Here is a 24,993-nt window from a genome sequence, read left to right as displayed (position 1 = left end):
AGAAAGGGCTTGGATAAAGAAAATGATATGTTAATGAATCAGGTGAGTGATGGAGGAATCGCCCTCATACATACATACACTTATGTTTTTGACACAACATGTAACACACACACACACACACAAATTCTACCCTTCCTTAAATATATCAGATAAGCCTCTCACTTTTTCATTATTTCAGTTATAATACAGAGAAACAGGATTTTCCAAACCAATGGACAGAAAAAAAATTGGGCTTTTAGAAATGTTTCTGCTGAAACTTATTAGAATTCCTGCCTCTACTGGAGAATTTGGTGAACAGGATAGTGAGGGAGGTTTATGAAGAGACTCTTGCCAACTCCACTTGTGTTCCAGGGATGTTAAAAATAGAATTTTAAAAAATGTACCTGAATGCTTGTCATTACTTAGGGAATCAGAAACGTTCAAGAGGGTCCACAACTTAAGACCCTAATGTGGACTTTTGAGAGTGTCTTAAGTTAAATTAAGGAAGGTACTTAAAGAAGTGCTGATGCTATGGTAGCTAAAGAAGGTTTTTCATTTTAAAATGTCAATAATGTGACTAAACCGCCTCAGTATTAAATATCTTATATGTCCTATTCAGGCTCAGTCTATTCTGAAAAATCTTTGTTTTTCAAAGCATAAAAATAGGTCATATATGTAGGGGGAAAGGAATTCAAAATCACATCCAACAAATGAATGTGAGAAAAATAATTAACTCATAGAGCCAAGAAACAAATGTGAGGAAAAATCCAATACTAAACCAAAAAAACAAATCAAATTTTACAGGTCTGTCAGAAAACATTAATAAAGTTAAAATAACAAAGGAAAAGGATGACTGCAAACCTTTCTTTTTATTTACTGCCTTGAACATTCAGAATACTATTCCACTTTTTACAAGAAAGCCTAGTTGGAATCTGTGCTTCAACCCTCAACTAATATTGCTATAAAAACAATCTTTGACAAAAAATTGAATGCTTTCCCTCTAAGATCAGGAATAAGGCAAGGATGTCTGTTCTCACCATTTCTAATCAACTTTGTACTGTAGGTTTTAGCCAGTGCACTAAAGCAAGAAAAAGCAATAAAAGGTATCAATATCAAGATCAGAAAGAAAACTGCCTCTTAGTAGATGACACAATCATTTATGTAGAAAATCCTATGAAATCTACAAAAAAGCTACTAGAATTACTAATTGAGTATAGTAAAGTTGTAGGATTTAAAGTCAACACACAAAATTTAATCGTCTTTTTATGTACTAGGAAAACAATCGTAAAATGAAATAAAAAATACTTTTAAAATAGCATCACAAATATAAAATATTTACAGATAAATTTACTTTTAAATGTGCAAGACCAACACACTGAAACAATGGAATACTGCTGAGAGACACTAAAGATCTAGATAAATGGAGAAATATGTGGCTTTGATGAATTGTAAGATTCAATACTGTTATGATGTCATTTCTCTTCAAATTGATCTCCAGATTCAACGTGATCCAAATCAAAATTCCAGCAGGTATTTTTACAGAAATTGACAAGATGATTCTAACATTCACATGGAAATTAAAGGAACCCAGAGTAGTCTAAACAACTCTGAAAAAGAACAAAGTTGCAGGATTTACACTACCTGACTTCATGACTTATTCTAAAGCTACAAAAATCAAGACAGTGTGATATTGGTGGAGGGATAGATACATAGGTCAATGGAACAGAATAAAGAGCTCAGAAATAGATTCACACACATATGGTGAATTGATTTTCAACTAAGATGCAAAGGCACTTCAATGGTGGAAAGGATACCCTTTTTAACAAATGGTTTAGGAACAACTGGATATCCACGGGCCAAAGAAAGGTTGGGGTGTAGGGGGACAACATTCCTCTATGCCTTGAACCTTGCATCATATACAAAAATTAACTCCACTGGACAATAAACTTAAATGTAAAACCTACAACTATAAAGATTCTAGAAGAATACATAGGAGAATAATCTTTTAGCCTTTGGACTAGGCAAATATTTCTTAGATCAACAGTAAAAGCAAGAACCGTGAAAAAAACTAATAAACTGAACTTCACCAACATTAAGAATTTTTGCTCTCTGAGGATCCTGTTAAGAGAAATCCCATATCTGATAAAGGGCTTACATCCAGAAGATATATAAAGAATGTTCAAAACTCAACGGTAATAAAACAAAAAACCCAATTAAAAAATGGCAAGTTTTGAACACACACTTCACTAGAGACGTACAGATGGCAAATAAGTACATGGGAAGATGCTCAACATTATTAGTCATTACAGAAATGCAAATTAAAACTCCAATGAAATACTATATACCTATAAGAATGACTAAACTTAAAAAGACTGACCATACCAAATGTTGATGATGATATGGAGGAACTGGCAATCACCCTGCTCGTGGGGAAATAGTTTGGTAGTTTCTTAAAAAGTTAAAACATGCAACTGCCATTTAACTCAGCCATTTTGGTCTTAGGTATTTACCCAAGAGAAATGAAAATATATGTCCATACAGAGACTTGTACACAAATGTTCACAGCAGCTTTATTTATAATAGTCAAAAAGCAGAAACAACCCAAATGTCTCTCAACGTGTGAAAGGATAAAGAAACTGTGCTACAACCATATAATGAAATACTACTCAGCAATAAAAAAGAATGAACTACTGAAGTGTAACAACATGGGTGAATCTCAAAATAATAACACTGAATGAAAGAAGCTAAAAGAGAGAGAGAAAGAAATACAGTATGATCCATTTATATAGAATTCCGGAAAGTGCAAATTAATCTATAATGATTAGATCAGTGGTCACCTGGGGACTGAAAAAGAAAAAGGAAGGGCAGGACGGGGGGAGTTCAAAGGGGCACAAGGAAACTTTTAGGGGTGATGGATATGTTCATTACCTTGACTGTGGTGATGGTTTCACAAGGGTATGTCAAATTGTACAGTTTAAATATGTATATTTTACTGTATGCCTATTATACCTCAATAAAGCTGTCAAAAAATTCTATTGGTAAGAAGGGTAATGTGGCTCTAAATTGTACTCTTCTTAACTAATCACTGAAGTGCAATGGTCAAAATTAACGCTACTAAGGGCAAGATTATTAAACTAATCGATTCACTGAAAAACTGAATTACTTTTTCATCAGAGATATGCAAAAACAAATGAAATTAATAATTCACATTCCCAAATTTTTGTGATAGTTATTTGCAGGGTTTTGGTGGGTTCTGGACGAGTGAACTGTATCTAGGGAAAATATACTAGAAAATGAACAACCATACCTTGATTTGTGCAAAGGGTCTTTCATAACCTCCAACATAGAGAAGGCCAACATTCTGAGGAAGTAACCTACAAAGGAAAAAAAAGCATTATTTATAAAATACTCTTCCTTAAATATGAGGTTGTATAATTACCAAAATTTGTATAATAGATCCTGACTATGAAAAAATTAATATCTATGCAATTATTCTTGTCTTTTTGCACGATGGAATAGTAACCAGCAAAGGAATAATTCTTATACTTCAGAAGATGATGGGTAAATACTGAGAATGGCAACTTAAATGTAAAACAGTCTAACATACTAGTAATTCTAGCAAAATTACTACATAGGGGAGAATTAAAAGCAGCAATGCATATATTTAAAAATCTATAAAAGTTCAATTCAAGAAACACTCACTGTGTGTCTATATTATGCACTATGGAGATAATACAAACCTAAACAGTTCAGTCCCAAAATTTAACAGGAAAACCAGATACACAACCCTAACAAAAGGTGGCCTCTGATAAATGCTATTCTAGAGGTATTTGCCATTGCAAAGTAGTGGAGTGAGAGATACCTTCTATGGAGGGAGCTGGAGAAGCCTGAAGAGGAATTTAGGCTTAACTTTTAAAGGGTTGGTAAGGCAAAGGGAGAAATTTTAAACTATACCCTGAGAATGCAGAAGATTTGAAACCAAAAGCAAAGAAGTCTGGCTGAAGTAAGGGATAAGTTAGTCAGAGATGAAAACCCGAAGAAGGTTTGGAATGGGCCATGAAGAAAGTCAAATGTCTTATCTTTATTTCATAAGTAATATTTATTTTTTTGTACAGACAATAAACGCACATGAAAATAAAAATCAAACCATCTAGAGGGTGGAGGTAAAATGGTTACCTTCCCTGCATCATTCCTTCCTTCCTATTTAAAGAGGGCTATCATTCTTGACTACATTGAAACACTGTGAATAAGGAAATACCATCATTAGAACTATGCTTGTGGAGCATGTAGTCGTGCTGGGTATGAGAAGGTCATAATTAAATTAATTACTCTACGGTATCTTGTAATCACTGTCACCGGGTGACAGTGTGAGATGGTTGTATGATTACTGAAGGGGAGAATACACCAACCCAAAATACACCACTTTGACATGTGGATTATTTTAAGTTGAAGGCAATCAAGACCTAGGAGACTCAGGAAAACTTTTTACCTCTCTTGTAACTGCCTAAAAGAACTTAGATAGGGGGCCTGGCCCAGAAAGAGAGCTATTACCATAGATAACGTTTTTATCTGAAAGACCAATCTGCATGGCAGGGCAGACTTCTAAATACAAAACATCTGTTCTTCTCATCATCCTGTGAGTTACCCTCCTCCCCTTTGAAGACCCAGGCCCTTATCCCATTCCTTAGCACAGGATGGCACATAAGCCTCAACTGCTCGACCTACCCTTGAGTCTTGTATCTTTGGGGATCCCGTACATACTAACTTAAATATGTTTTTCTCCTGTTAATCTGTCCTATGTCAATTTAATTATTAGACCAAAGAACCTAGAAGAAAAGAAGGGGAAATTTTTCTACCCCTACTTAACCTTCCACTGACTTGGTCTAGTAAGACTAATAAAGTTCACTGTTAAAGCACCTTAGATTTTATGAAATAAGGTAGATAGATATTCCATCTCCTAGGAACACCTCTGTTCCCTACATTCTTTAAAGGCCTATAAAGTACTGAAGGCCACTAAAGGAAAGCTAATAGCTGACAAACACAAAAATAAATTAAACCAATTTAGCAAAAAGCTACAGTACTTAAGTTCGGCATGTGAGTGATACTTACAGTTATGCCTTTTAGCATGTTGTTGAAGGTTACAAAATGACTAAAGGGATATTTGTTCACTGGATGCAAGTAGAAAGCATAAGAAATATCCCCAAATCTCAACTAGGAAATGGAGAATTTCTTCACCATCATTTGACAAATAAGAAATTAATCAAAGCAACAAAACTTTAAATCTCTCACAAATTGCTAGTATCACAAATTTAATGTTAGTTTTATATAGCAGTGGTAATTTATTTCCTATATAACAAATGATGACAAAAAGCTTCATAAACCTCTTTTAGAAGAACAGTCACTGTTCATACAAATACATGATAGAATAGGAAGAGGATAAAAGCTGGCTGACATTTAAAAATCAGTATGCCTCTAATTACTATGCATATGCATTTTAGGAAGCTTGCCAATATACTATTCAATGTGTCCTCCCCTTCCTCCAACTTGCCTATTTAATAACTACCTTCTAAACAAGAAATATCTTAAATATGGTAGTTACACAGCATATATATATTTCGCTTTTTAAATACTGTTCTTTCTCATTCATGTCCATATTATTCCTTACATAAATTACATTACCACCTTCGTTTGAGTGGGTTTTCATAGGTATCATAATTTAAGCGTTTATTATGTGTAAAATAATTAATACTTTGAGAACATAAATCCCAACTTCTAAGATGGAACATTTCCTAAAATGCTTTTACCTTTCAAAAAATTATTATGCCAAATTGTATACATAATTATTGTCAAACAATAGGCACCATTTTATTATGACAGGGTATTTGTATATAATATAGCATTCACACATTTTAAATCCCCAGGGTAAAGGCATTAATTCAGCATTTACAGATGCATTATAAATATATGTTAAAATAAAAAGCATATGTTAAAATAAAAACCATGACGCATTTAGTACCAGATAATTCTTTTGTCCTTCTATTAGGTGAACATTAATATAACATTTATACAAATGCTAATAACTTCCAAAAAATTTGCTTGTAACTAAATGCTTCTATGGCTACCAAAGAAATTTTTAGAGTAAGAAGGCATTGCTGAGAAAAAGCTAAGAGAATTCAGCACCACTAAACCAGTGTTACAACAACTGCTAAAGGAACTTCTCTAGGCAGGAAACACAAGAGAAGGAAAATACCTACAAAAACAAATCCAAAACAATTAAGTAAATGGTAATAGGAACATACATATCGATAACTACCTTAAATGTAAATGGATTAAATACTCCAACCAAAAGACACAGACTGGCTGAATGGATACAAAAACAAGACCCCTATATATGCTGTCTACAAGAGACCCACGTCAGACGTAGGGACACATACAGATTGAAGGTGAGGGGATGGAAAAAGATATTCCACGCAAATGGAAACCAAAAGAAAGCTGGAGTAGCAATTCTCATATCAGACAAAATAGACTTAAAAACAAAGACTTTACAAGAGACAAAGAAGAACACTACATAATGATCAAGGGATCAATCCAAGAAGAAGATATAAGGATTGTAAATATTTATGCACCAAACATAGGAGCACCTCAATACTTAAGGCAAATGCTAACAGCCATAAAAGAGGAGATCCACAGTAACACAATCATAGTAGGGGACTTTAACACCCCACTTTCACCAATGGACAGATCATCCAAAATGAAATAAATAAGGAAACACAAGCTTTAAATGATACATTAAACAAGATGGACTTAATTGATATTTATAGGACATTCCATCCAAAAACAACAGAATACACATTTTTCTCAAGTGCTCATGGAACATTCTCCAGGATAGATCATATCTTGGGTTACAAATCTAGCCTTGGTAAATTTAAGAAAATAGAAATCGTATCAAGTATCTTTTCGACCACAACGCTATGAGACTAGATATCAATTACAGGAAAAGATCTGTAAAAAATACAAACACGTGGAGGCTAAACAATACACTACTTAATGACGAAGTGATCACTGAAGAAATCAAAGAGGAATTAAAAAATACCTATAAACAAATGACAATGGAGACACGACGACCCAAAACGTATGGGATGCAGCGAAAGCAGTTCTAAGAGGGAAGTTTATAGCAGTACAATCCTACCTCAAGAAACAAGAAACATCTCAAATAAACAACCTAAACTTACACTTAAAGGTATTGGAGAAACAAGAACAAAAAAACCCCAAAGTTAGCAGAAGGAAAGAAATCATAAAGATCAGATCAGAAATAAATGAAGAAAACAATAGCAAAGATCAATAAAACTAAAAGCTGGTTCTTTGAGAAGATAAACAAAATTGATAAACCATTAGCCAGACTCATCAAGAAAAAAAGGGAGAAGACTCAAATCAACAGAATTAGGAAAGAAAAAGGAGAAGAAACAACTGACACTGCAGAAATACAAAGGATCATGAGAGACTACTACAAGCAACCATATGCCAATACAATGCACAACCTGGAAGAAAATGGACAAATTCTTGGGAAATCACAACCTTCCAAGACTGAACCAGGAAGAGATAGAAAATATAAACAGACCAGTCACAAGCCCTGAAATTTAGACTGTAATAAAAAAATCTTCCAACAAACAAAAGCCCAGGACCAGATGGATTCACAGGTGAATTCTATCAAACATTTAGAGAAGAGCTAACATCCATCCTTCTCAAACTCTTCCAAAAAATTGCAGAGGAAGGAACACGCCCAAACTCATTCTATGAGGCCACCATCACCCTGATACCAAAACCAGACACAGATGTCACAAAGAAAGAAAACTACAGGCCAATATCACTGATGAACATAGACACAAAAATCCTCAACAAAATACTAGCAAACAGAATCCAACAGCACATTAAAAGGATCATAAACCATGATCAAGTGGAGTTTATCCCAGGAATGCAAGGATTCTTCAATATATGCCAATCCATCAACGTGATAAACCATATTAACAAACTGAAGGAGAAAAACCATAGGATCATCTCAATAGATATAGAAAAAGCTTTTTACAAATTCAACACCATTTATGATAAAAACCCTCCAGAAAGTGGGCATAGAGGGAACTTACCTTAACATAATAAAGGCCATATATGACAAACCCACAGCCAACATCATTCTCAATGGTGAAAAACTGAAAGATCAGGAACAAGACAAGGATGTCCACTCTCATCACTATTATTCAACATAGTTTTGGAAGTCCTAGCCACAGCAATCAGAGAAGAAAAAGAAATAAAAAGAATCCAAATAGGAAAAGAAGTAGTAAAGCTGTCACTGTTTGCAGATGACATGATACTACACATAGACAATCCTAAAGATGCTACCAGAAAACTACTAGAGCTAATCAATTAATTTGGTAAAGTAGCAGGATACAAAATTAATGCACAGAAATCTCTTGCATTCCTATACACTAATGATGAAAAACCTGAAAGAGAAATTAAGGAAACACTCCCATTTACCACTACAACAAAAAGAATAAAACACCTAGGAATAAACCTACCTAAGGAGACAAAAGACCTATATGCAGAAAACTATAAGAAACTGATGAAAGAAATTTAAGATGATATAAACAGATGGAGAGATATACCATGTTCTTGGATTGGAAGAATCAACACTGTGCAAATAACTATACTACCCAAAGCAATCTACAGATTCCATGCAATCCCTATCAAACTACCAATGGCATTTTTCACAGAACTAGGACAAAAAATTTCACAATTTGTATGGAAACACAAAAGACCCCGAATAGCCAAAGCAATCTTGAGAAAGAAAAATGGAGCTGGAGGAATCAGGCTCCCGGACTTCAGACTATACTACAAAGCTGCAGTATGGTACTGGCACAAAAACAAAAATGTAGATCAATGGAACAGGATAGGAAGCCCAGAGATAAACTCACGCACATATGGTTACCTGATTTTTGTTAAAGGAGGCAAGAATATACAATGGAGAAAAGACAGCCTCTTCAATAAGTGGTGCTGGGAAAACTGGACAGCTACATGTAAAAGAATGAAATTAGAACACTCCCTAACACCATACACAAAAATAAACTCAAAATGGATTAAAGACCTAAATGTAAGGATAGACACTATAAAACTCTTAGAGGAAAACACAGGCAGAACACTCTATGTCATAAATCACAGCAAGATCCTTTTTGACCCACCTCCTAGTGAAATGGAAATAAAAACAAACAAATGGAACCTAACGAAACTTCAAAGCTTTTGCACAGCAAAGGAAACCATAAACAAGGCAAAAAGACAACCCTCAGAATGGGAGAAAATATTTGCAAATGAAGCAACTGAGAAAGGATTAATCTTCAAAATTTACACTCAGCCCAAGCAGCTCAATACAAAAAAACAAACAACCCAATCCAAAAATGGGCAGAAGACCTAAACAGACATTTCTCCAAAGAAGATATACAGATTGCCAACAAACACATGAAAGAATGCTCAACATCATTAATCATTAGAGAAATGCAAATCAAAACTAAACTACAATGAGTTATCACCTCATACCAGTCAGAATGGCCATCATCAAAAAATCTACAAACAATAAATGTTGGAGAGGTTGTGGAGAAAAGGGAACCCTCTTGCACTGTTTGTGGGAATGTAAATTGATACAGCCACTATGGAGAACAGTATGGAGGTTCCTTAAAAATCTAAACATAGAACTACCATTCGACCCAGCAATCCCACTACTGGGCATATACCCTGAGAAAACCATAATTCAAAAAGAGCCATGTACCACAATGTTCATTGCAGCACTATTTACAATTGCCAGGACATGCAAGCAACCTAACTGTCCACCAACAGATGAATGGATAAAGAAGATGTGGCACATATATACAATGGAATATTACTCAGCCATAAAAAGAAATGAAATTGAGTTATTTGTAGTGAGGTGGATGGACCTAGAGTCTGTCATACAGACTGAAGTAAGTCAAAAAGAGTAAAACAAATACCATATGCTAATATATATATATGGAATCTAAAAAAAAAAAAAAAGGTTGTGAAGAACCTAAGGGCAGGACAGGAATAAAGAGGCAGACATAGAGAATGGACTTCAGGACACGGGGAGGGGGGACGGGTAAGCTGGGACGAACTGAGAGGGTGGCATGGACTTATATACACTACCAAATGTAAAACAGATAGCTAGTGGGAAGCAGCCGCATAGCACAGGGAGATCAGCTCGGTGCTTTGTGACCACCTAGAGGGGTGGCATAGGGAGGGTGGGAGGGAGACACAAGAGGGAGGAGATATGGGGATATATGTATACCTATAGTTGATTCACTTTGTTATACAGCAGAAGCTAACACAACATTGTAAAGCAATTATACTCCAATAAAGATATTAGAAAAAAAAATGGCGGCATTGCTGGAAAAGAAAAAAAGAAAGGAAATCTATTAGAGCTTTCGACAAAAGTAAAGATAGGCAAATCTAATGTTCATTTTGCTTCAATTTCCCAAATACAAATATTAACAAATATCTATCCTGGAAAGAAAGCTGCAAAATTATTTCCAGAAAATTTTCTCACATAAAGTAAAATTAAAACTTGGCAGGTAATAGAAAGATTAATTAAAAGAACCTCATTCACCATCATTCACTGACGATATATCAGGCTTACAAAAAATTGCTTTAAAAGGAAATTGAGTGTATAATTATTTCAAATTAAAAGTTAAAAAAAGGCAAAGGGGATCTTTCTAAAAATAAGCTACATAACTCAAAATTAACTGTTCTGTCTACAAGCCCTAATTACATTACCCACTAACTGATACACTTTTCAACTGCAAAAATACTTTGAAAAAACTTTCAGTATCATGAATACTGACTGACAAATAAAATCCCACTTCGAAGCCAATGAGCAAATTCTCCAAAGAGCAGACTACATCCAGTATATTTCATACTAGAAAAAAAGAGAAAGTAAATGCATCTAATATGGGATCACTAGGGCCCTTCTGAATTTGAGAAAATGCACATTACTGAGAAGGCCTACATTATTCTTTGAGACTTCTAGTAGAATGTAGGTAAAAGCAGCATATGCCATTAGCCCCAGATGAAACTTGAATTAGCAAATGAGTGAGTTTATTATTATCCTTACAGACTCTTCATAGCCTACACTTTTCTGATTTGCTTTCTAAACGCTGGTATAGGAATAACAAAATGCTCTAGACTTTCATGAAAAAAATGAAAAACCACCACCACCACCAACAACAATCAGATGGTTAAATGAAGAATCTGTGTGCCGGTAGAAACAAATACATTCCTAGCTCTGACAACTGAGAGGGTCTGTAATGACACCCAGCAGCAACAACCGGGCGGAGGACCTAGATCCGTGTTTCCAACCATCAATCTTCACCAATTAGAAAACAAAAACAGGGCTTCCCTGGTGGTGCAGTGGTTGAGAGTCCGCCTGCCGATGCAGGGGACGCGGGTTCGTGTCCCGGTCCGGGAAGATCCCACATGCCGCGGAGCGGCTGGGCCTGTGAGCCATGGCCGCTGAGCCTGCGCGTCCGAAGCCTGTGCTCTGCAACAGGAGAGGCCATCCACAACGGGAGAGGCCACAGCAGTGAGAGGCCCGCGTACCGCAAAAAAAAAAAAAACCCAAAAAACAAAAACACCTGGGCTCTTTGGAGAAAGGGCTGATTTCTGGACTGACGGGGGAAAAGTATAAGAAGAGCCTGGAACATCTTGTGGTACTGGGAAGTAAGGAGATAATGGAAAAGTGATGAGAGCATGCCAAAAAGACACAGATGTTGAACTGAAGGCGTTCCCAAGGACCAAAGCCAAAACAGCAAAATAAAATCATAGTGCTGTATTATAACCCATGGAGTAAAATATTCCTAAATCCTTAATAATATAAATAAGTATATGAGGAAGAGGGGACAGTGGTTCTTTCCATTTCAATCCCTATTAATGCACTGAAAAAGAATGAAGGAGAAACAGTCAACATGGCGGCGGCGGCGGCCGCAGCGGCACCCGGGGCCTCGGGTATCTTGTAGGCCGGCCGCGCTCGCTTGGTGGCCGCTTGCTGTGCGCGGCTCGGCCCTGGGTGGAGGCTATCCGGCTCCTGGACGGTCCCGCGGGTCGACCCGGCGACCTGGGCTCGGGGCTGGACACCCACGATCGGGGGTGCGGCCTGGCGGAGGGGCTACAGCTCTGAGGTGAAGACGGAGGACGAGCTGCGGGTGCGGTATCTGGAGGAGGAGAACCGAGGAACTGTGGTGCTTGGAATAAACAGAGCTTATACCAAAAATTCATTGAGTACAAATCTTATAAAAATGCTTTCAAAAGCTGTGGATGCTTTAAAATCTGATAAGAAAGTACGGACCATCATAGTAAGAAGTGAAGTCCCAGGGATATTCTGTGCTGGTGCTGACCTTAAGGAAAGAATCAAAATGAATTCCAGTGAAGTTGGTCCTTTTGTCTCCAAAATAAGAGCAGTGATTAATGAAATCGCTAATCTTCCAGTGCCAACCACTGCAGCAATAGATGGACTCGCTTTAGGTGGTGGACTTGAAATGGCTTTAGCATGTGATATAAGAGTAGCAGCTTCTTCTGCAAAAATGGGCCTGGCTGAAACAAAGTTGGCAATTATTCCTGGTGGAGGGGGCACGCAGTGACTGCCATGTGCCATTGGGATGTCCCTGGCCAAAGAGCTCATCTTCTCTGCACGTGTGCTCGATGGCCAAGCAGCCAAAGCAGTGGGCTTGATCAGCCATGTTCTGGAACAGAACCAGGAGGGGGATGCTGCCTATAGAAAGGCCTTGGACCTAGCAAGAGAGTTTTTACCTCAGGGACCTGTTGCAATGAGAGTGGCAAAATTAGCAATTAAGCAAGGGATGGAGGTCGATTTAGTAACAGGATTAGCCATAGAAGAAGCTTGTTATGCTCAGACTATTCCAACGAAAGACAGACTTGAAGGTCTTCCTGCTTTTAAAGAGAAAAGGACCCCTCGTTATAAAGGAGAGTAGAAGAAAGAGAAATCTTTAAAACGCCAGTGTAATAAATATACTTCTGGAAGTATCTTTCAGATTCACATATGCCTCAGCATCTGGAATCCCAGCGACCAAAGTGAAGAGCGAGTTATCCATATACTGAATTAAGTATCTGGAGTGGACCCCTATGTGTACTTGTTCAAAGGTGTATCGTCATTTTCATTCAGATTTATAAAGCTAATAGTGTATACTGTCAAAAACGCCAATTCAAAATTAGGTATACATTTTTAAATACCTCCTGCATACGAGGCTTTCTGTTCTTAAATTTTTTAATGTGAATAATTTATATATTGCACACGCTAGGAAAAAATATTGATTGTATGTCTCCTGTGCTACAGTATGAAAATAAAATTATTTCCATGTACCAAAAAAAAAAGAATGAAGGAAATTGAAATTCACCATATTTGAAATATTTGCCTAATTGAAATTGAAAAACACCACAGTAACGATTGTTGCAGGCAAAAACCATTGAAAAATACTAAAACTACAAGAGGAAGGTAGGATGAGAAACCTGACATCTGCCTAGTCTCAAAATTTCAACCCAGAAAACACTTACTAATCATAAACATAGCAACTTTAAAATCCAGCAGACTCACTTAACCAAATAATCAAAATTACCAACATGAGCTCCCACCCCCAACATAATGCACCTAGAAGAGCACACTGTTGCTTTCGTGGTGTGCCTTCCTAAAAATACACCCCCCCCAAAAGATCACACTAAGGGGCGTTCTGTATAATAACTAGTAGTCTTCAAAAAGTGTCAAGATCGGGCTTCCCTGGTGTCGCAGTGGTTGAGAGTCTGCCTGCCGATGCAGGGGACACGGGTTCGTGCCCCGGTCCGGGAGGATCCCACATGCCGCGGAGCGGCTGGGCCCGTGAGCCATGGCCGCTGAGCCTGCGCGTCCAGAGCCTGTGCTCCGCAACGGGAGAGGCCACAACAGTGCGAGGCCCGCGTACCGCAAAAAAAAAAAAAAAAAAAAAAAAAATTGTCAAGATCATGAAAAGTGAAAGTGAGGTACTGTCCCAGATTATATTAAGATTGTGTAAAGGAGACATGAAGCCAAATATAAAAGAACATAGGGTTGAATTTATGTAAGGTTCAAAACCAGGCAAAACCAAACCCTAGTGTTTAGAATTGCATACCTAAGTAACAAAAGTATAAAAAAGAGCAAGGAAGTAAAAATCACAAACTTACAGATAATGGCTATCTTTGGTGGGAGAGAGAAATTTGTGAATGAGAAATAGCATGCTGGAGGCATCTAGGGTGCTGGCAATATGATTTTTTTTTGTTCTGAGTAGTAGTTAAATGTATGTTGGTTCCATGAAATTTCAGTAAGCTGTACATTTATGTTTTATGTACTTTTCTGTATGTATACTTCATACTATAAAAGGTCTTAATATAAAAAGTCCAAAGAAAAAAACCAACATAAGCAATCAGTGAGAGAGTAAGAGTGACTCCTAAATGAGGGATACAATATTAATTGGTATATTAACATATTTTAATATTCCTGTAAAAATAGATGAGTATTTTAAGAGATGAGCTTCTAGGGAATCCACAAGTCACTCATCCTCTTCTTAGTACTAGAGCTACAAATTCTATGGCATAAATATAATATGAAAACACAGAACTCACATATCTGGGCATAATGGTTTTAAATAGAAAGGCAGTAAAATTAAAAAAAACAAAAAAAGGAACATAAGTGCATTAAAAATGTATAGACAAATTTTCCAGTCCCAGCCAAGATAAGATGGTACCTGAGAGAAGGGAAACAAATGAAGTCCCACCACTACCCCAGCCTACCACCTGGAGCCAATAAAGACTAACATATTTACTATCTGATCCTTTGGAGAAAAAAATGGCCAGTCCCATTTCAAGACAAATGAAAGCATATGTATACGAGAAGACTTGTTTCCTAGTCTCACAGCAGCTTTATTTATAATAGCCAAAGATTGAAGACATCTCAAATGTCCATCCATACACAGGTGAACGGATAAGTAAATTGCGATATATCTATACAACAACAGGCTGCTCAGCAATAAAAAGAAACAAACTACTGATACATGTAACAACATGGATGAATCTAATGTTGAAAGAAGGGGGGGGTGGGGGAAGACCACCACAGACACATACAGTGTATGTTTTCATCTACATAAGATTCTAGAAAATGAATACCCCAAAGCAGTGGTTGCCAGAAAAGGGAGTGAAGGGTGCGGGAGGAGAGAGGGAGGGAGGGATTAACAAGGGGCAGGAGGAAATTTTGGGGGGGGGGGCCGGTGGCTGATGGACATGGTCATCATCTTATTCTGGGAGTGGTGATTTCACACTTAAAAATCAAATTGCACACTTTAACTAAGTGCAGGTTATCATATATCAAATACTCCTCAATAAAGCTGTAAAAAATAATGTACAAACTTCATCTTCAAAGTTTTGCTAAATATATTAAAAAAGGAAAGTACAAATGTTCACAGGCCATATCACAAACTGGGCCTACAAATAATTCTAAATCAACCCACCCTGATCATTCTAAATGGAGAGTTGGTTTATTATTTTAAGACCTGCTTGTGTAAACATGAAGCAAAAAGTCTGAAAGGTGGTTTTTAACAGGGAAATCATCAAACACATATAGCTCCCCACCTGGTTTATTATCTACTGGTCATAAGAATTATTCTATAGCTTACTTTTAACCTACAAAAGAAGAGAGGGGAGAATGATTTATGTAGGGATTAGCCTCAAATCTAAACATCTGAAATTACATGAATCATCATCATATCCATAAATTTTCACCTCCTTGACTCCAAGATGTATATGTAAAGCACCATTTGTTAAAAGATTAATAAATAAAATAAATGAATAAAACTTTCATTTCCTGTATTGGGAAATTCTGAAACTTATTTTATTTTTTCCCTATATTTTTGTTGTACAAGTTCCCCTTGTATACTTCAGACAAGACTCTGTGACATCCTCCTTTTCCCCTGGGAAAATGTAGGAACATTATGCTATGGGGCCATTTCTGCAGAAAAAGTACAAAAGATACTGTGGAGACAAGAAACAGGGAGATTTAAGCTGAGTGGATATAATTCACAATTCCATTTTTTTCTGTCTAAATTATAGCACCATGTCACGTTACCAGCTATTTCAATAATAGCTATGATCAATCAAAGAAAGAAATGTTTTTTTTAAATCACAGACCCCAGAATGACTGAGACTGTTATATTCCACACTGAAAAGAATTACTTCAAATCTGAATTTCAGCTTCATAGAACTCTCCACAAACTGCTGACACATGAACTGCCAAAACTACAGAGAACTGCCTAAGTGTCTCACTGATAGAATATACATTATATTGATCTTCTCTTTACTATTAATTTTAATTTGAATACTCCTCTAGTAAATATTATATATGCATCCCTTTTTTTTTAAATATAGATTTTGGTAGGTATTGAGTTAGTATTTTTTCATTGCTAGGTACATATTAGCTATCTTTATTTTTTAAAGTATGGTTAAGTCCCCTACATAGGAACCTTCAAGTTGCAAACTTTCAAAGATGTGAATGTGCATTCCATCAAGTCAGGCGTGAGTGAAATTGCAGCTTGCCCTCTGCCTCCTATTGCTGACGATCCTTCAGCTCTACCATATCCCACCTCCTCTCCCTCCTCCAGTCAGTAACTCTTCTTGCCTGTTCACTTGATGCCAGCCCCTGCATACCAGCTGTTGTACTGTACTACTGTACTTTTCAAGGTACTGTACTGTAAGATTTAAAATGTTTTCTTTATTTTTTTGTGTTTGGTCATTTTTTATGTATTATTCGGGTGAAAAGTATTATAAACCTATTACAGTACAGAACTATATAGCCAACTGTGTTAGCTGGGTACCTAGGCTAACTTTGTTGGGCTTACGAACAAATTGGACTTCAAATGCGCTCTCAGAATGGAACTCGTTCGTATGTAGGGGACTTGCTGTAGTTAATTCTTTATCATTTTCATGACTCTACTTATAAACATGAATGAGCCTATTTTGAGTTAACAGACAATTCCTGCCTTAATCCAATCAGTATATTCTTTTGTTCAAACAGAGTAACTTACTGACTGGTTTAGTTTGCAAAGCCCTTGAAGGAAATTCTTACCTAGCTGAATAGCTCATGTAAAAGAATTTGAACTGTAACAATTCATTTTATTCTTTATTTTGATATCTGTTCAAAACACACTGATAACTAATGATATAGTAGCAGAATTGTTTTTAATTACTTCAAATTTAAAAATGACCAGAATACCATATTGCACATCAATTATTTTGCTTATAAATCATTATATTTACCCTTGACATATGCCTTGATCAATTAACAAAAGTTAACATAATGCATGAGACAGCTGAACCTCAGTAATGTGACAGCTATAATCTAGTCTAAGTATATTCAAGACGAAGTTCCAGAATCTCATATGCTGGGCTGACAATAGGAAATCATGAGATATCCATAAGAAAGACATCACCAGATAGTGCTGGCAGTGCTATAAAGCATGATAATTTTAACATTTCTTAAAGCCGTGAATATAAAGTAAATGTTACCAAGCTGTCTAGGACCACATTTTATAAATGACTGAAAGACCCTCATGTCCATACGGTGAAACTAATTCTATTATTTCCAAAACGCAAGATGGAGGTTATCTAATAATCACAATACTTTTCCATTCATGTTTTCCACTCTATTAAGTGACTGATGTGAATTCTTGAAGTGGGTTATGGTCATTACAACCTTAGAATGTGCTCAGCAAATCCATGAGGGGTAGTCAAACAACGTTACCTTTTTCCTCAAATAAATTAACCAGGCTTTCAGAAAGAATTAAGCAGTGTGGAAGTATAAGCACATAGTTATTTCATACGGTTTTTTTAAGATGTAGTTTTAAAACCCATTCCTTGTCACCAATGTCATAGCAGCATTATTCACAATAGCCAAAAGGTAGAAACAATCCATATGCCCATCAACAATTGAAAAACATAATGTGGTATACATCTTGTTTATGGAATATTATTCAGTCTTAAAAAGGAATGGAATGCTGACATGCTGCAACATGGATGAACTCTGAAAACATTATGCTAAGTGAAATAAGCCAGTCACAAAAGGACAGCTATTATATATTCCACTTATATGAGGTATGTAGCAAAGTCAAATTCAAAAAGACAGAAAGTAGAATAGCGGTTACCAGAGACCAAGGTGAGACAGGAACAGGGAGTTATTGTTTAATGGGTACAAAGTTTCTGTTTGAAATGATGAAAAAATTCTGGAAATTGACAGTGGTTATGGTTGCACAACACTGGGAATGTACTTAAGGTCACGGATTTGTACACTTAAAAATGGTTTAGGGCTTCCCTGGTGGCGCAGTGTATAAGAATCTGCCTGCCAGTGCAGGGGACACAGGTTTGATCCCTGGTCCGGGAAGATCCCACATGCCACGAAGCAACTAAGCCCGTGTGCCACAACTACTGAGCCTGTGCTCTAGAGGCCGCGAGCCACAACTACTGAGCTTGCATGCCGCAACTACTGAAGCCCGTGCACCTAAAGCCCATGATCCACAACAAGAGAAGCCACCACAATGAGAAGCCCGCGCACTGCAACTAAGAGTGGCCCCCGCTCGCCACAGCTAGAGAGGGCCCACGTGCAGCAACGAAGACCCAACACAGCCAAAAATAAATAAATAAAATAAAAATTTTAAAAAAAGGTCTAAAAGGTACGTTCTATGTTTTAGAAAGCCCCAAAAATATCCATTCCTAAGATACAAGTCTCTCAACAACTTCAAACATTTTTCTCTTCTTGAATCCCACAAAGACTGTTCCAGACCTCCTCCTTTCTCTAAATCTCCCCAGACCATCCCTTTCTCTTCTCACTCCAAAAACCACTTTTATTTCTCATTGAGTGGAGAAGATCCAGTCTTGAGGTACAAGTTTCTCCATCTTTCAATTCATCTGTATTTCTATACATACATCCTTAGCTTTCCTTCTCATTCCTTGCTAAAACTATTCAGCCCTCCACTTACTTGATACCTTCCCAACTTTAACACTTATTCTTTCTCTTCTCAAAGACCTGTAATCTTTTATTTTCTCCCACTCTGCCAGTTAACAAGGAGGGTTACAAGGGCAGGAATGGTCATTCTGAAGTTGAGTCAACTAAAAATCACTACAGAATGGATAAGATTTGTGGAAGTAATCTACCCTGAGATAGTTGACTCATAGATGAAGATTTCTAGGTCCTTTTTGTTCAGGCTGTTATGGTGCTGTGGAAAGGGTGGCTGGAAATCACACTATATGTCTGATTCCCAACTGTGGTGCTTGTTTCCTGTGTAACTTTAGGCAACTCATTTAACTCCTCTGTAGCCTCATTATTTTGTTGGGCAAACGGGTTATGACTTAACTCCACAGAAATGTTTTGAGGATTAAATAAAATAATGTATGTACTTAACTAACATTTGTTCAGTCTAAATCAGTTGAATACACTGAATGACCAAAGCATATTTCCAAAATGCAGCATGTCTTAAAAAGAAGAAAAAATGAATTGCCTTGTATGAAATATTGAAATTTAATGTTAATGACAGATAAGAGAGTTTAAAAGTATAAATCTGTCAGAATGTATATAGTCAATGCATGTCTACATGTAAGAAAAGAGGGAGAAAAAGAGGCAGATAGTCAGAGGAGAGGATAGAGACTGACTGACACAATTAGCAGCGAGGAGTTATCTGGATGCCAGAAAAGCATGTACTACTGTGGAAGACCTAATTTTCCAAGCTCCGGATGAAATATCCCTCAAGATAACCTAACCCTTTTTCTTCGATCACACAGTCACAAAACAATCTTCTAAGGGCTAAATAACTTTCTGAGTAGTTAGAAATGAGTTGCTACAAATAGAGATCTGAGTATGTACATATATGTGTATATTTAATGCATATGTGTGTACACACACATCTATATGTAATGATATACAGTTGACCCTTGAACAATACAGAGATTAGGGGCACTGACCCTCAGCGAAGTCAAAAAGCCACATATAAGTGGATCTTAGCAGTTCAAACCTGTGCTGTTCAAGGGTCGACTGTATTACTATAAATTAGTGCTGACGGTTACAAAGCCACGAAAACCATAATAATTATAGTTGTTACTTACTGAGACCTTCAGTGTGCAAGGCCCTGTGCTAAGCTTAATTCTACATTATATCGGCCTTCTCTCTGGTATTAATTTTAATTTGAATACTCCTTTAGTGTTAGGAATTTAGGATTGTCATTTAATCTTGTCAAAGAATCCCATGTGTTAGGTACCATTATTATTCCCATTTAATAGATTTGGAGGCTAACAGAAATTACTAATTTGCCTGAGGACACACAGCTTGTAAGAGGTCGAATTGAGAATCAAACTTCTCTTCCTCTGGCTCTTTGTTCTTAAATCTCACTTCTTAATAATTAAGACGTTTGGTTAAGGATAATTAATTCCCCACAACATGATCAATGCTGAGTGATAAAATCAGTGTGGGGCTTGCAAAGCTCTGGCCAACCTCTTCAGGTATGCGGACAACTTCAGCCAACATGGCCTACTTCTTTAAAAGGAGCAACAGGGGGAAAAAAAGAAAGTCAACAAGGGAGGGAAATTAGCTCAATCCTCTATTCAATCTTGGCTCTTCCTCATCTTCTTTCTCTTTATGAAACTGAATCATTTATTATACATCAATTATTTAGAGTATATGCCAGACTCTAGGCCAGGTATCAGAGACATAAAGATGATCCCCGCCTCGGGAACTCATAGTCTTAAAGAAGCAGTAGGTTTGAAGTAGTTAAACTACAAGAAACGGAGACAAACTGGCAAATTCTATAACAGACCCATGGGAATTATGTACTGTAGTAATCTTCTGACTACTAAAGACTTTTAAACCCTGAAAGTAGAGGCTTGCATGTTAAGTGAAAACCCACACACTGGTCTTCAGGGACTTCCGTTAGGCGCATGCCCTCAAAATATGACCCAACACTGGAACCACTGATAAAAGTTTTCAAGACTCTCTTATCAAATGCCGTGAAATGTAATCTTATAACATTTTATATTATAATCCCAAGCCTCTAGTACAGTGCCTGACACAAGGTGAGTGATCAATGGTTGCTGGTAAGTAAAAAAATACAGGAAAAAAAAACAACACACAGGAGAAAAAGAACAAAACAAACAAAAAACAACACATACCTCCCTAAGGAAGAACTAACCACTGATATTAAAATACTGAGAAATATAAGGCAGATTTTAAAATAAATGGATATTAAGTAAATTTATACGTAGGTGAGTTTGCCATAAAATATTTTGATATGCACAACCAAAACTGACAGCTGAAGTTCTAGCATGATCCAAACAAGATAAAGATTACCTGGTCTTGGGAAATTTAAAATAGGATTTCTATAAATGAGATGACAGATGAGGCAAAACAGAAAAAAGGAAGAGCTTAACAGCTTCCAAAAATTCTTCTTCCGTCTAGTTTTAGAAAAATAAACCTGAGGTATTCATGCAAAATTTTTAAATGTTGCCGTATTACATCCTTAGCTAGGACTAATACATCTGAAAGCACTTGTGGCGTAATTGTCAACAAATATTGTCTTGTAAATGTTCTGATTATGACTAGTAGGGCCCAAGTTAATTTATTTCTAAGATCAAACCAATATTCCACTTCATTTCCTGATGTCTGGTTATTATTATAGAAGTCACAAGTTCAGAGCCTCCTTTCACTTTCTAGCAAGTGATGCTCCAAACAATTTTAATTTTAAAATAGCCTCTTTCTAAGACTAGAATTTCTGCATCAGGAGTGTGATTTGATATGTGAATTACTGCGATTAGAATGGGAAAAATGGGAGAGCAGAGGAGGAAGGAGAAGTCGGGAGAACAACATAAGAGATGCCAAGAATAGGACTTCAGTTAACTGGCCAACAGAGATTTAATCCACAAATACTCCTTGTCTCCAAAAACAGAAAAGTTGTTCTCATGACTTTTTTCCTTAATTAAGAAGAGCAAGGCGGCGGCACCAGGCAAGCAGCATGAGGCAAGTCTTCGAATCGAATCGATGTGAACATCAAGTATGTCATGAATGCACTGAGATGCCCTTTTTGGGGGGAGGGAGGGGAATAGTAAGTCTGCTTTTGGTGGTTCTATAAGGTAAAGCAATGTGTTGCCTCTGAGATCAGATTAACTTTACAAGGAAGTGGAGATATCTTTACATTTTATTTTACAAGGTACAGTGTTTATAAGAATAACAATCTTTACCATCAGAAAAAAACGCACAGCTAATGAAAAGGAAAAGACACTGTGGATTTATCTATTATATGTAAGAAATCTAGAGATGGCTACAAAGAAATGTTACTATATATGAGCAGCAGCACTGATAGACTTCCTGTTAGATGGCATGTAAGAAGGGCATATTAATATGACTCTGTAATTTAAATGGTTCCAAGCAGCAAATTGAAAGCTAAAAAAACACTTTCAACTACTACTGTTTTTTGGGGTTTTTTCTGCAGTACGCGGGCCTCTCACTGTTGTGGCCTCTCCCGTTGCGGAGTACAGGCTCCGGACGCGCAGGCTCAGCGGCCATGGCTCACGGGCCCAGCCGCTCCGCGGCATGTGGGATCTTCCCGGACCAGGGCACGAACCCATGTCCCCTCCATCGGTAGGCGGACTCTCAACCACTGCGCCACCAGGGAAGCCCCAACTACTACTGTTTTTAAGTAGAATTCTACTACAATACCTGAAAATGGCAAGCGCATTTCAACTGTTTTATAAGGTAAAATATAATTTAGTAAGACAAAATCAAGGTAGCTTAAAATAAAGTGAAATAACTCCATATGTGTACAAGGCACAAATAAAAGTAAAATCTAAAGGCACACAGCTTGCTGAGGAAATTAACTATTCTGTAAGTACTTAAAATTTCAACAGTTTGTCACTCATTAGAGAGGTACTCAAAAGATTAAGTATGGCAGTCTAAAGTGAAGACATACTCAAGAGAAATGGCAAACTAGATTCTATTTATGTGCTACTGCCATAACTAAAATCATCCAAAATACTTGGCTTCATTTTCTTCTTAGAGTACATATAATATTGTTTGTAAACTACCTACCAGTGTTGCTTATAAAGTATCTACCAAACTTGTATTTATTGAAAGTGTTAACCATAGTTTAAAAGCAATCTGACAATCAAAGTGAAACTCAAATGATGTAGTTACTCATAACTATGAAGAACACAGTACTTTCAATTATAACCATTCCAGGCTATGAAAAACACTATTATAAAAACAAACCCATACATATAATACAGCTTGAAATGAAATTTCTAATGGACCAAGCGTAAACTGACCACAAACAGGATAGTTCACTTCAAGCTACGGATTCTTCATACATCTCTCTTAAGGCAGGGAGGGGAGAGTTGTTGGGTGCTAGGGGCACTGTGAAAGGAGAAGAATCCATTGACACAAGGACTCTTTATAAGACAGAGTTAATATATTAGAAATAACATTATTTATAATTCCTTTATAGGAATATTTAATATTTTAGTGTAACTTTTCTTCTCTTTTAATTAATATTTCATAACTCTTCCTTCTCACTGCTCTTCCCCAAAAGGGTGTTTTGCAGAAATAAATGAGGAAACAGCCATCATGCTCTAACAAAAAAAGGAGGCAGGAATAAAGAAAAGAAATTGATGCTGATTGCAATAACAAACAAACGCAATGAATTAAATTGACAAGAAGTTCTCATGCAGAAATAAAGAAGACTTGATGCACAGTGTCTTTCCTCAGAGGAAGTGACATGTCATCATTCATATGGGAACATGATGGCAACAAGTTTATATAGTTAGATGTATAAAAGGGAAGAGCTGAAAAAGCTTCAATATAAAACTTTGCTATTAAGGTGCTTAAAATCGAAGACAAGGACTTAGATTTTATTCTCTGATTGCCTCATCACTCAGCAATTGGAGGCCTCTGCTTTCACCAATTCTGCCTCTTTACTGTCTTGTGAATGTGCCAGTCATCTCCACCTGAAATACCCTTCTATCTTTTTCCAATACTACCCATTTTTCCAGACACAGCTTCAGTGCCATCTCCTGCATGAAGCTTACCTTGATTGCCCCACCCTCACTGATTTATCATTGCTCCAAATTCTTCTGCAGCATCAACAACCTGTGCCACACAGTTTGGTCCTTATTTATATATTGTCATACATAGTTCACTGCTGTTTCATGTGTTTGTTTTATCACATCTATATTATATTATAACTTCTTGTGGAAAAACAACATTTAGTATTTCTTCCATACTCCTCACATTGCTTATCACTGTTCCCGGTAATTAGTAAGATATTCCATAAGCATTTGTAAAATAAATTATAATAATGATCATACTAACAGCTAATATTTATTAAGCTATGTGTACCAGACACTGGACTTCAATTAATTTAATCTTTACAGTAACTCTACGAGGTGTGTTATAATTCATATTAATGATATTAATATTAACCCCATTTTATGAGAAAAGTTAAAGCTTAGTTTAGTAACAAACAGGATCATGGTAGTGAGCATGCATCTCAAAGAAATATGCTATCCAGAAAAGATATGAAAACTAATACAATCTATGAAAAGTGTCCTAAGTAAAAGAGTAGGGAAAATAGAAAGGCTAACTACCCAGTTAATGCTTCAAATTCTCTAAACTGTTAGGGGTCCTCAAAGTCAATACCTCTATCCCCACCTGGAACTCACAGGCAAGTGCCACACAGTAGGCACACAGTAACCTTGAACAGGTGAACTTCCTGTTAGAAAAAATACACTTCATAGCCTCTCTCACATTAAAAAAATAAATAAGTAAACTGTATGGAATCCACCATTCTCTTCCTAATTTTATTAGAATAAAATAGTTATTACTGAAGAAGGAAATGACAGTGGTCTTATTTTAAAAATACTAGA

At 36.6% G+C, this 24,993-nt stretch overlaps 2 protein-coding genes across 4 annotated transcripts in view; one reads left to right on the top strand and one right to left on the bottom strand.

Moving 5' to 3' along the window:
• The window catches only part of RNGTT (RNA guanylyltransferase and 5'-phosphatase), a 219,260-nt gene that overhangs the window by 46,700 nt on the left and 147,567 nt on the right, over positions 1-24,993 (bottom strand). For all 3 annotated transcript variants that reach the window (XM_060030237.1, XM_060030238.1, XM_060030239.1), the window contains exon 14: positions 3,287-3,353. In XM_060030237.1, the coding sequence (XP_059886220.1) occupies positions 3,287-3,353 (67 nt within the window). The remainder of the gene's footprint in view (positions 1-3,286; positions 3,354-24,993) is intronic.
• LOC132437408 (methylglutaconyl-CoA hydratase, mitochondrial-like) lies at positions 12,177-13,291 on the top strand. The gene is given in 1 exon segment (XM_060030648.2): positions 12,177-13,291. A coding segment is annotated over 1 exon segment (693 nt). The 5' UTR covers positions 12,177-12,323; the 3' UTR covers positions 13,017-13,291.

This window comes from Delphinus delphis, chromosome 14 (genome assembly GCF_949987515.2).
Source record: "Delphinus delphis chromosome 14, mDelDel1.2, whole genome shotgun sequence".
NCBI lineage: Eukaryota > Metazoa > Chordata > Mammalia > Artiodactyla > Delphinidae > Delphinus > Delphinus delphis.
This window is presented reverse-complemented; position numbering and strand designations above follow the sequence as displayed.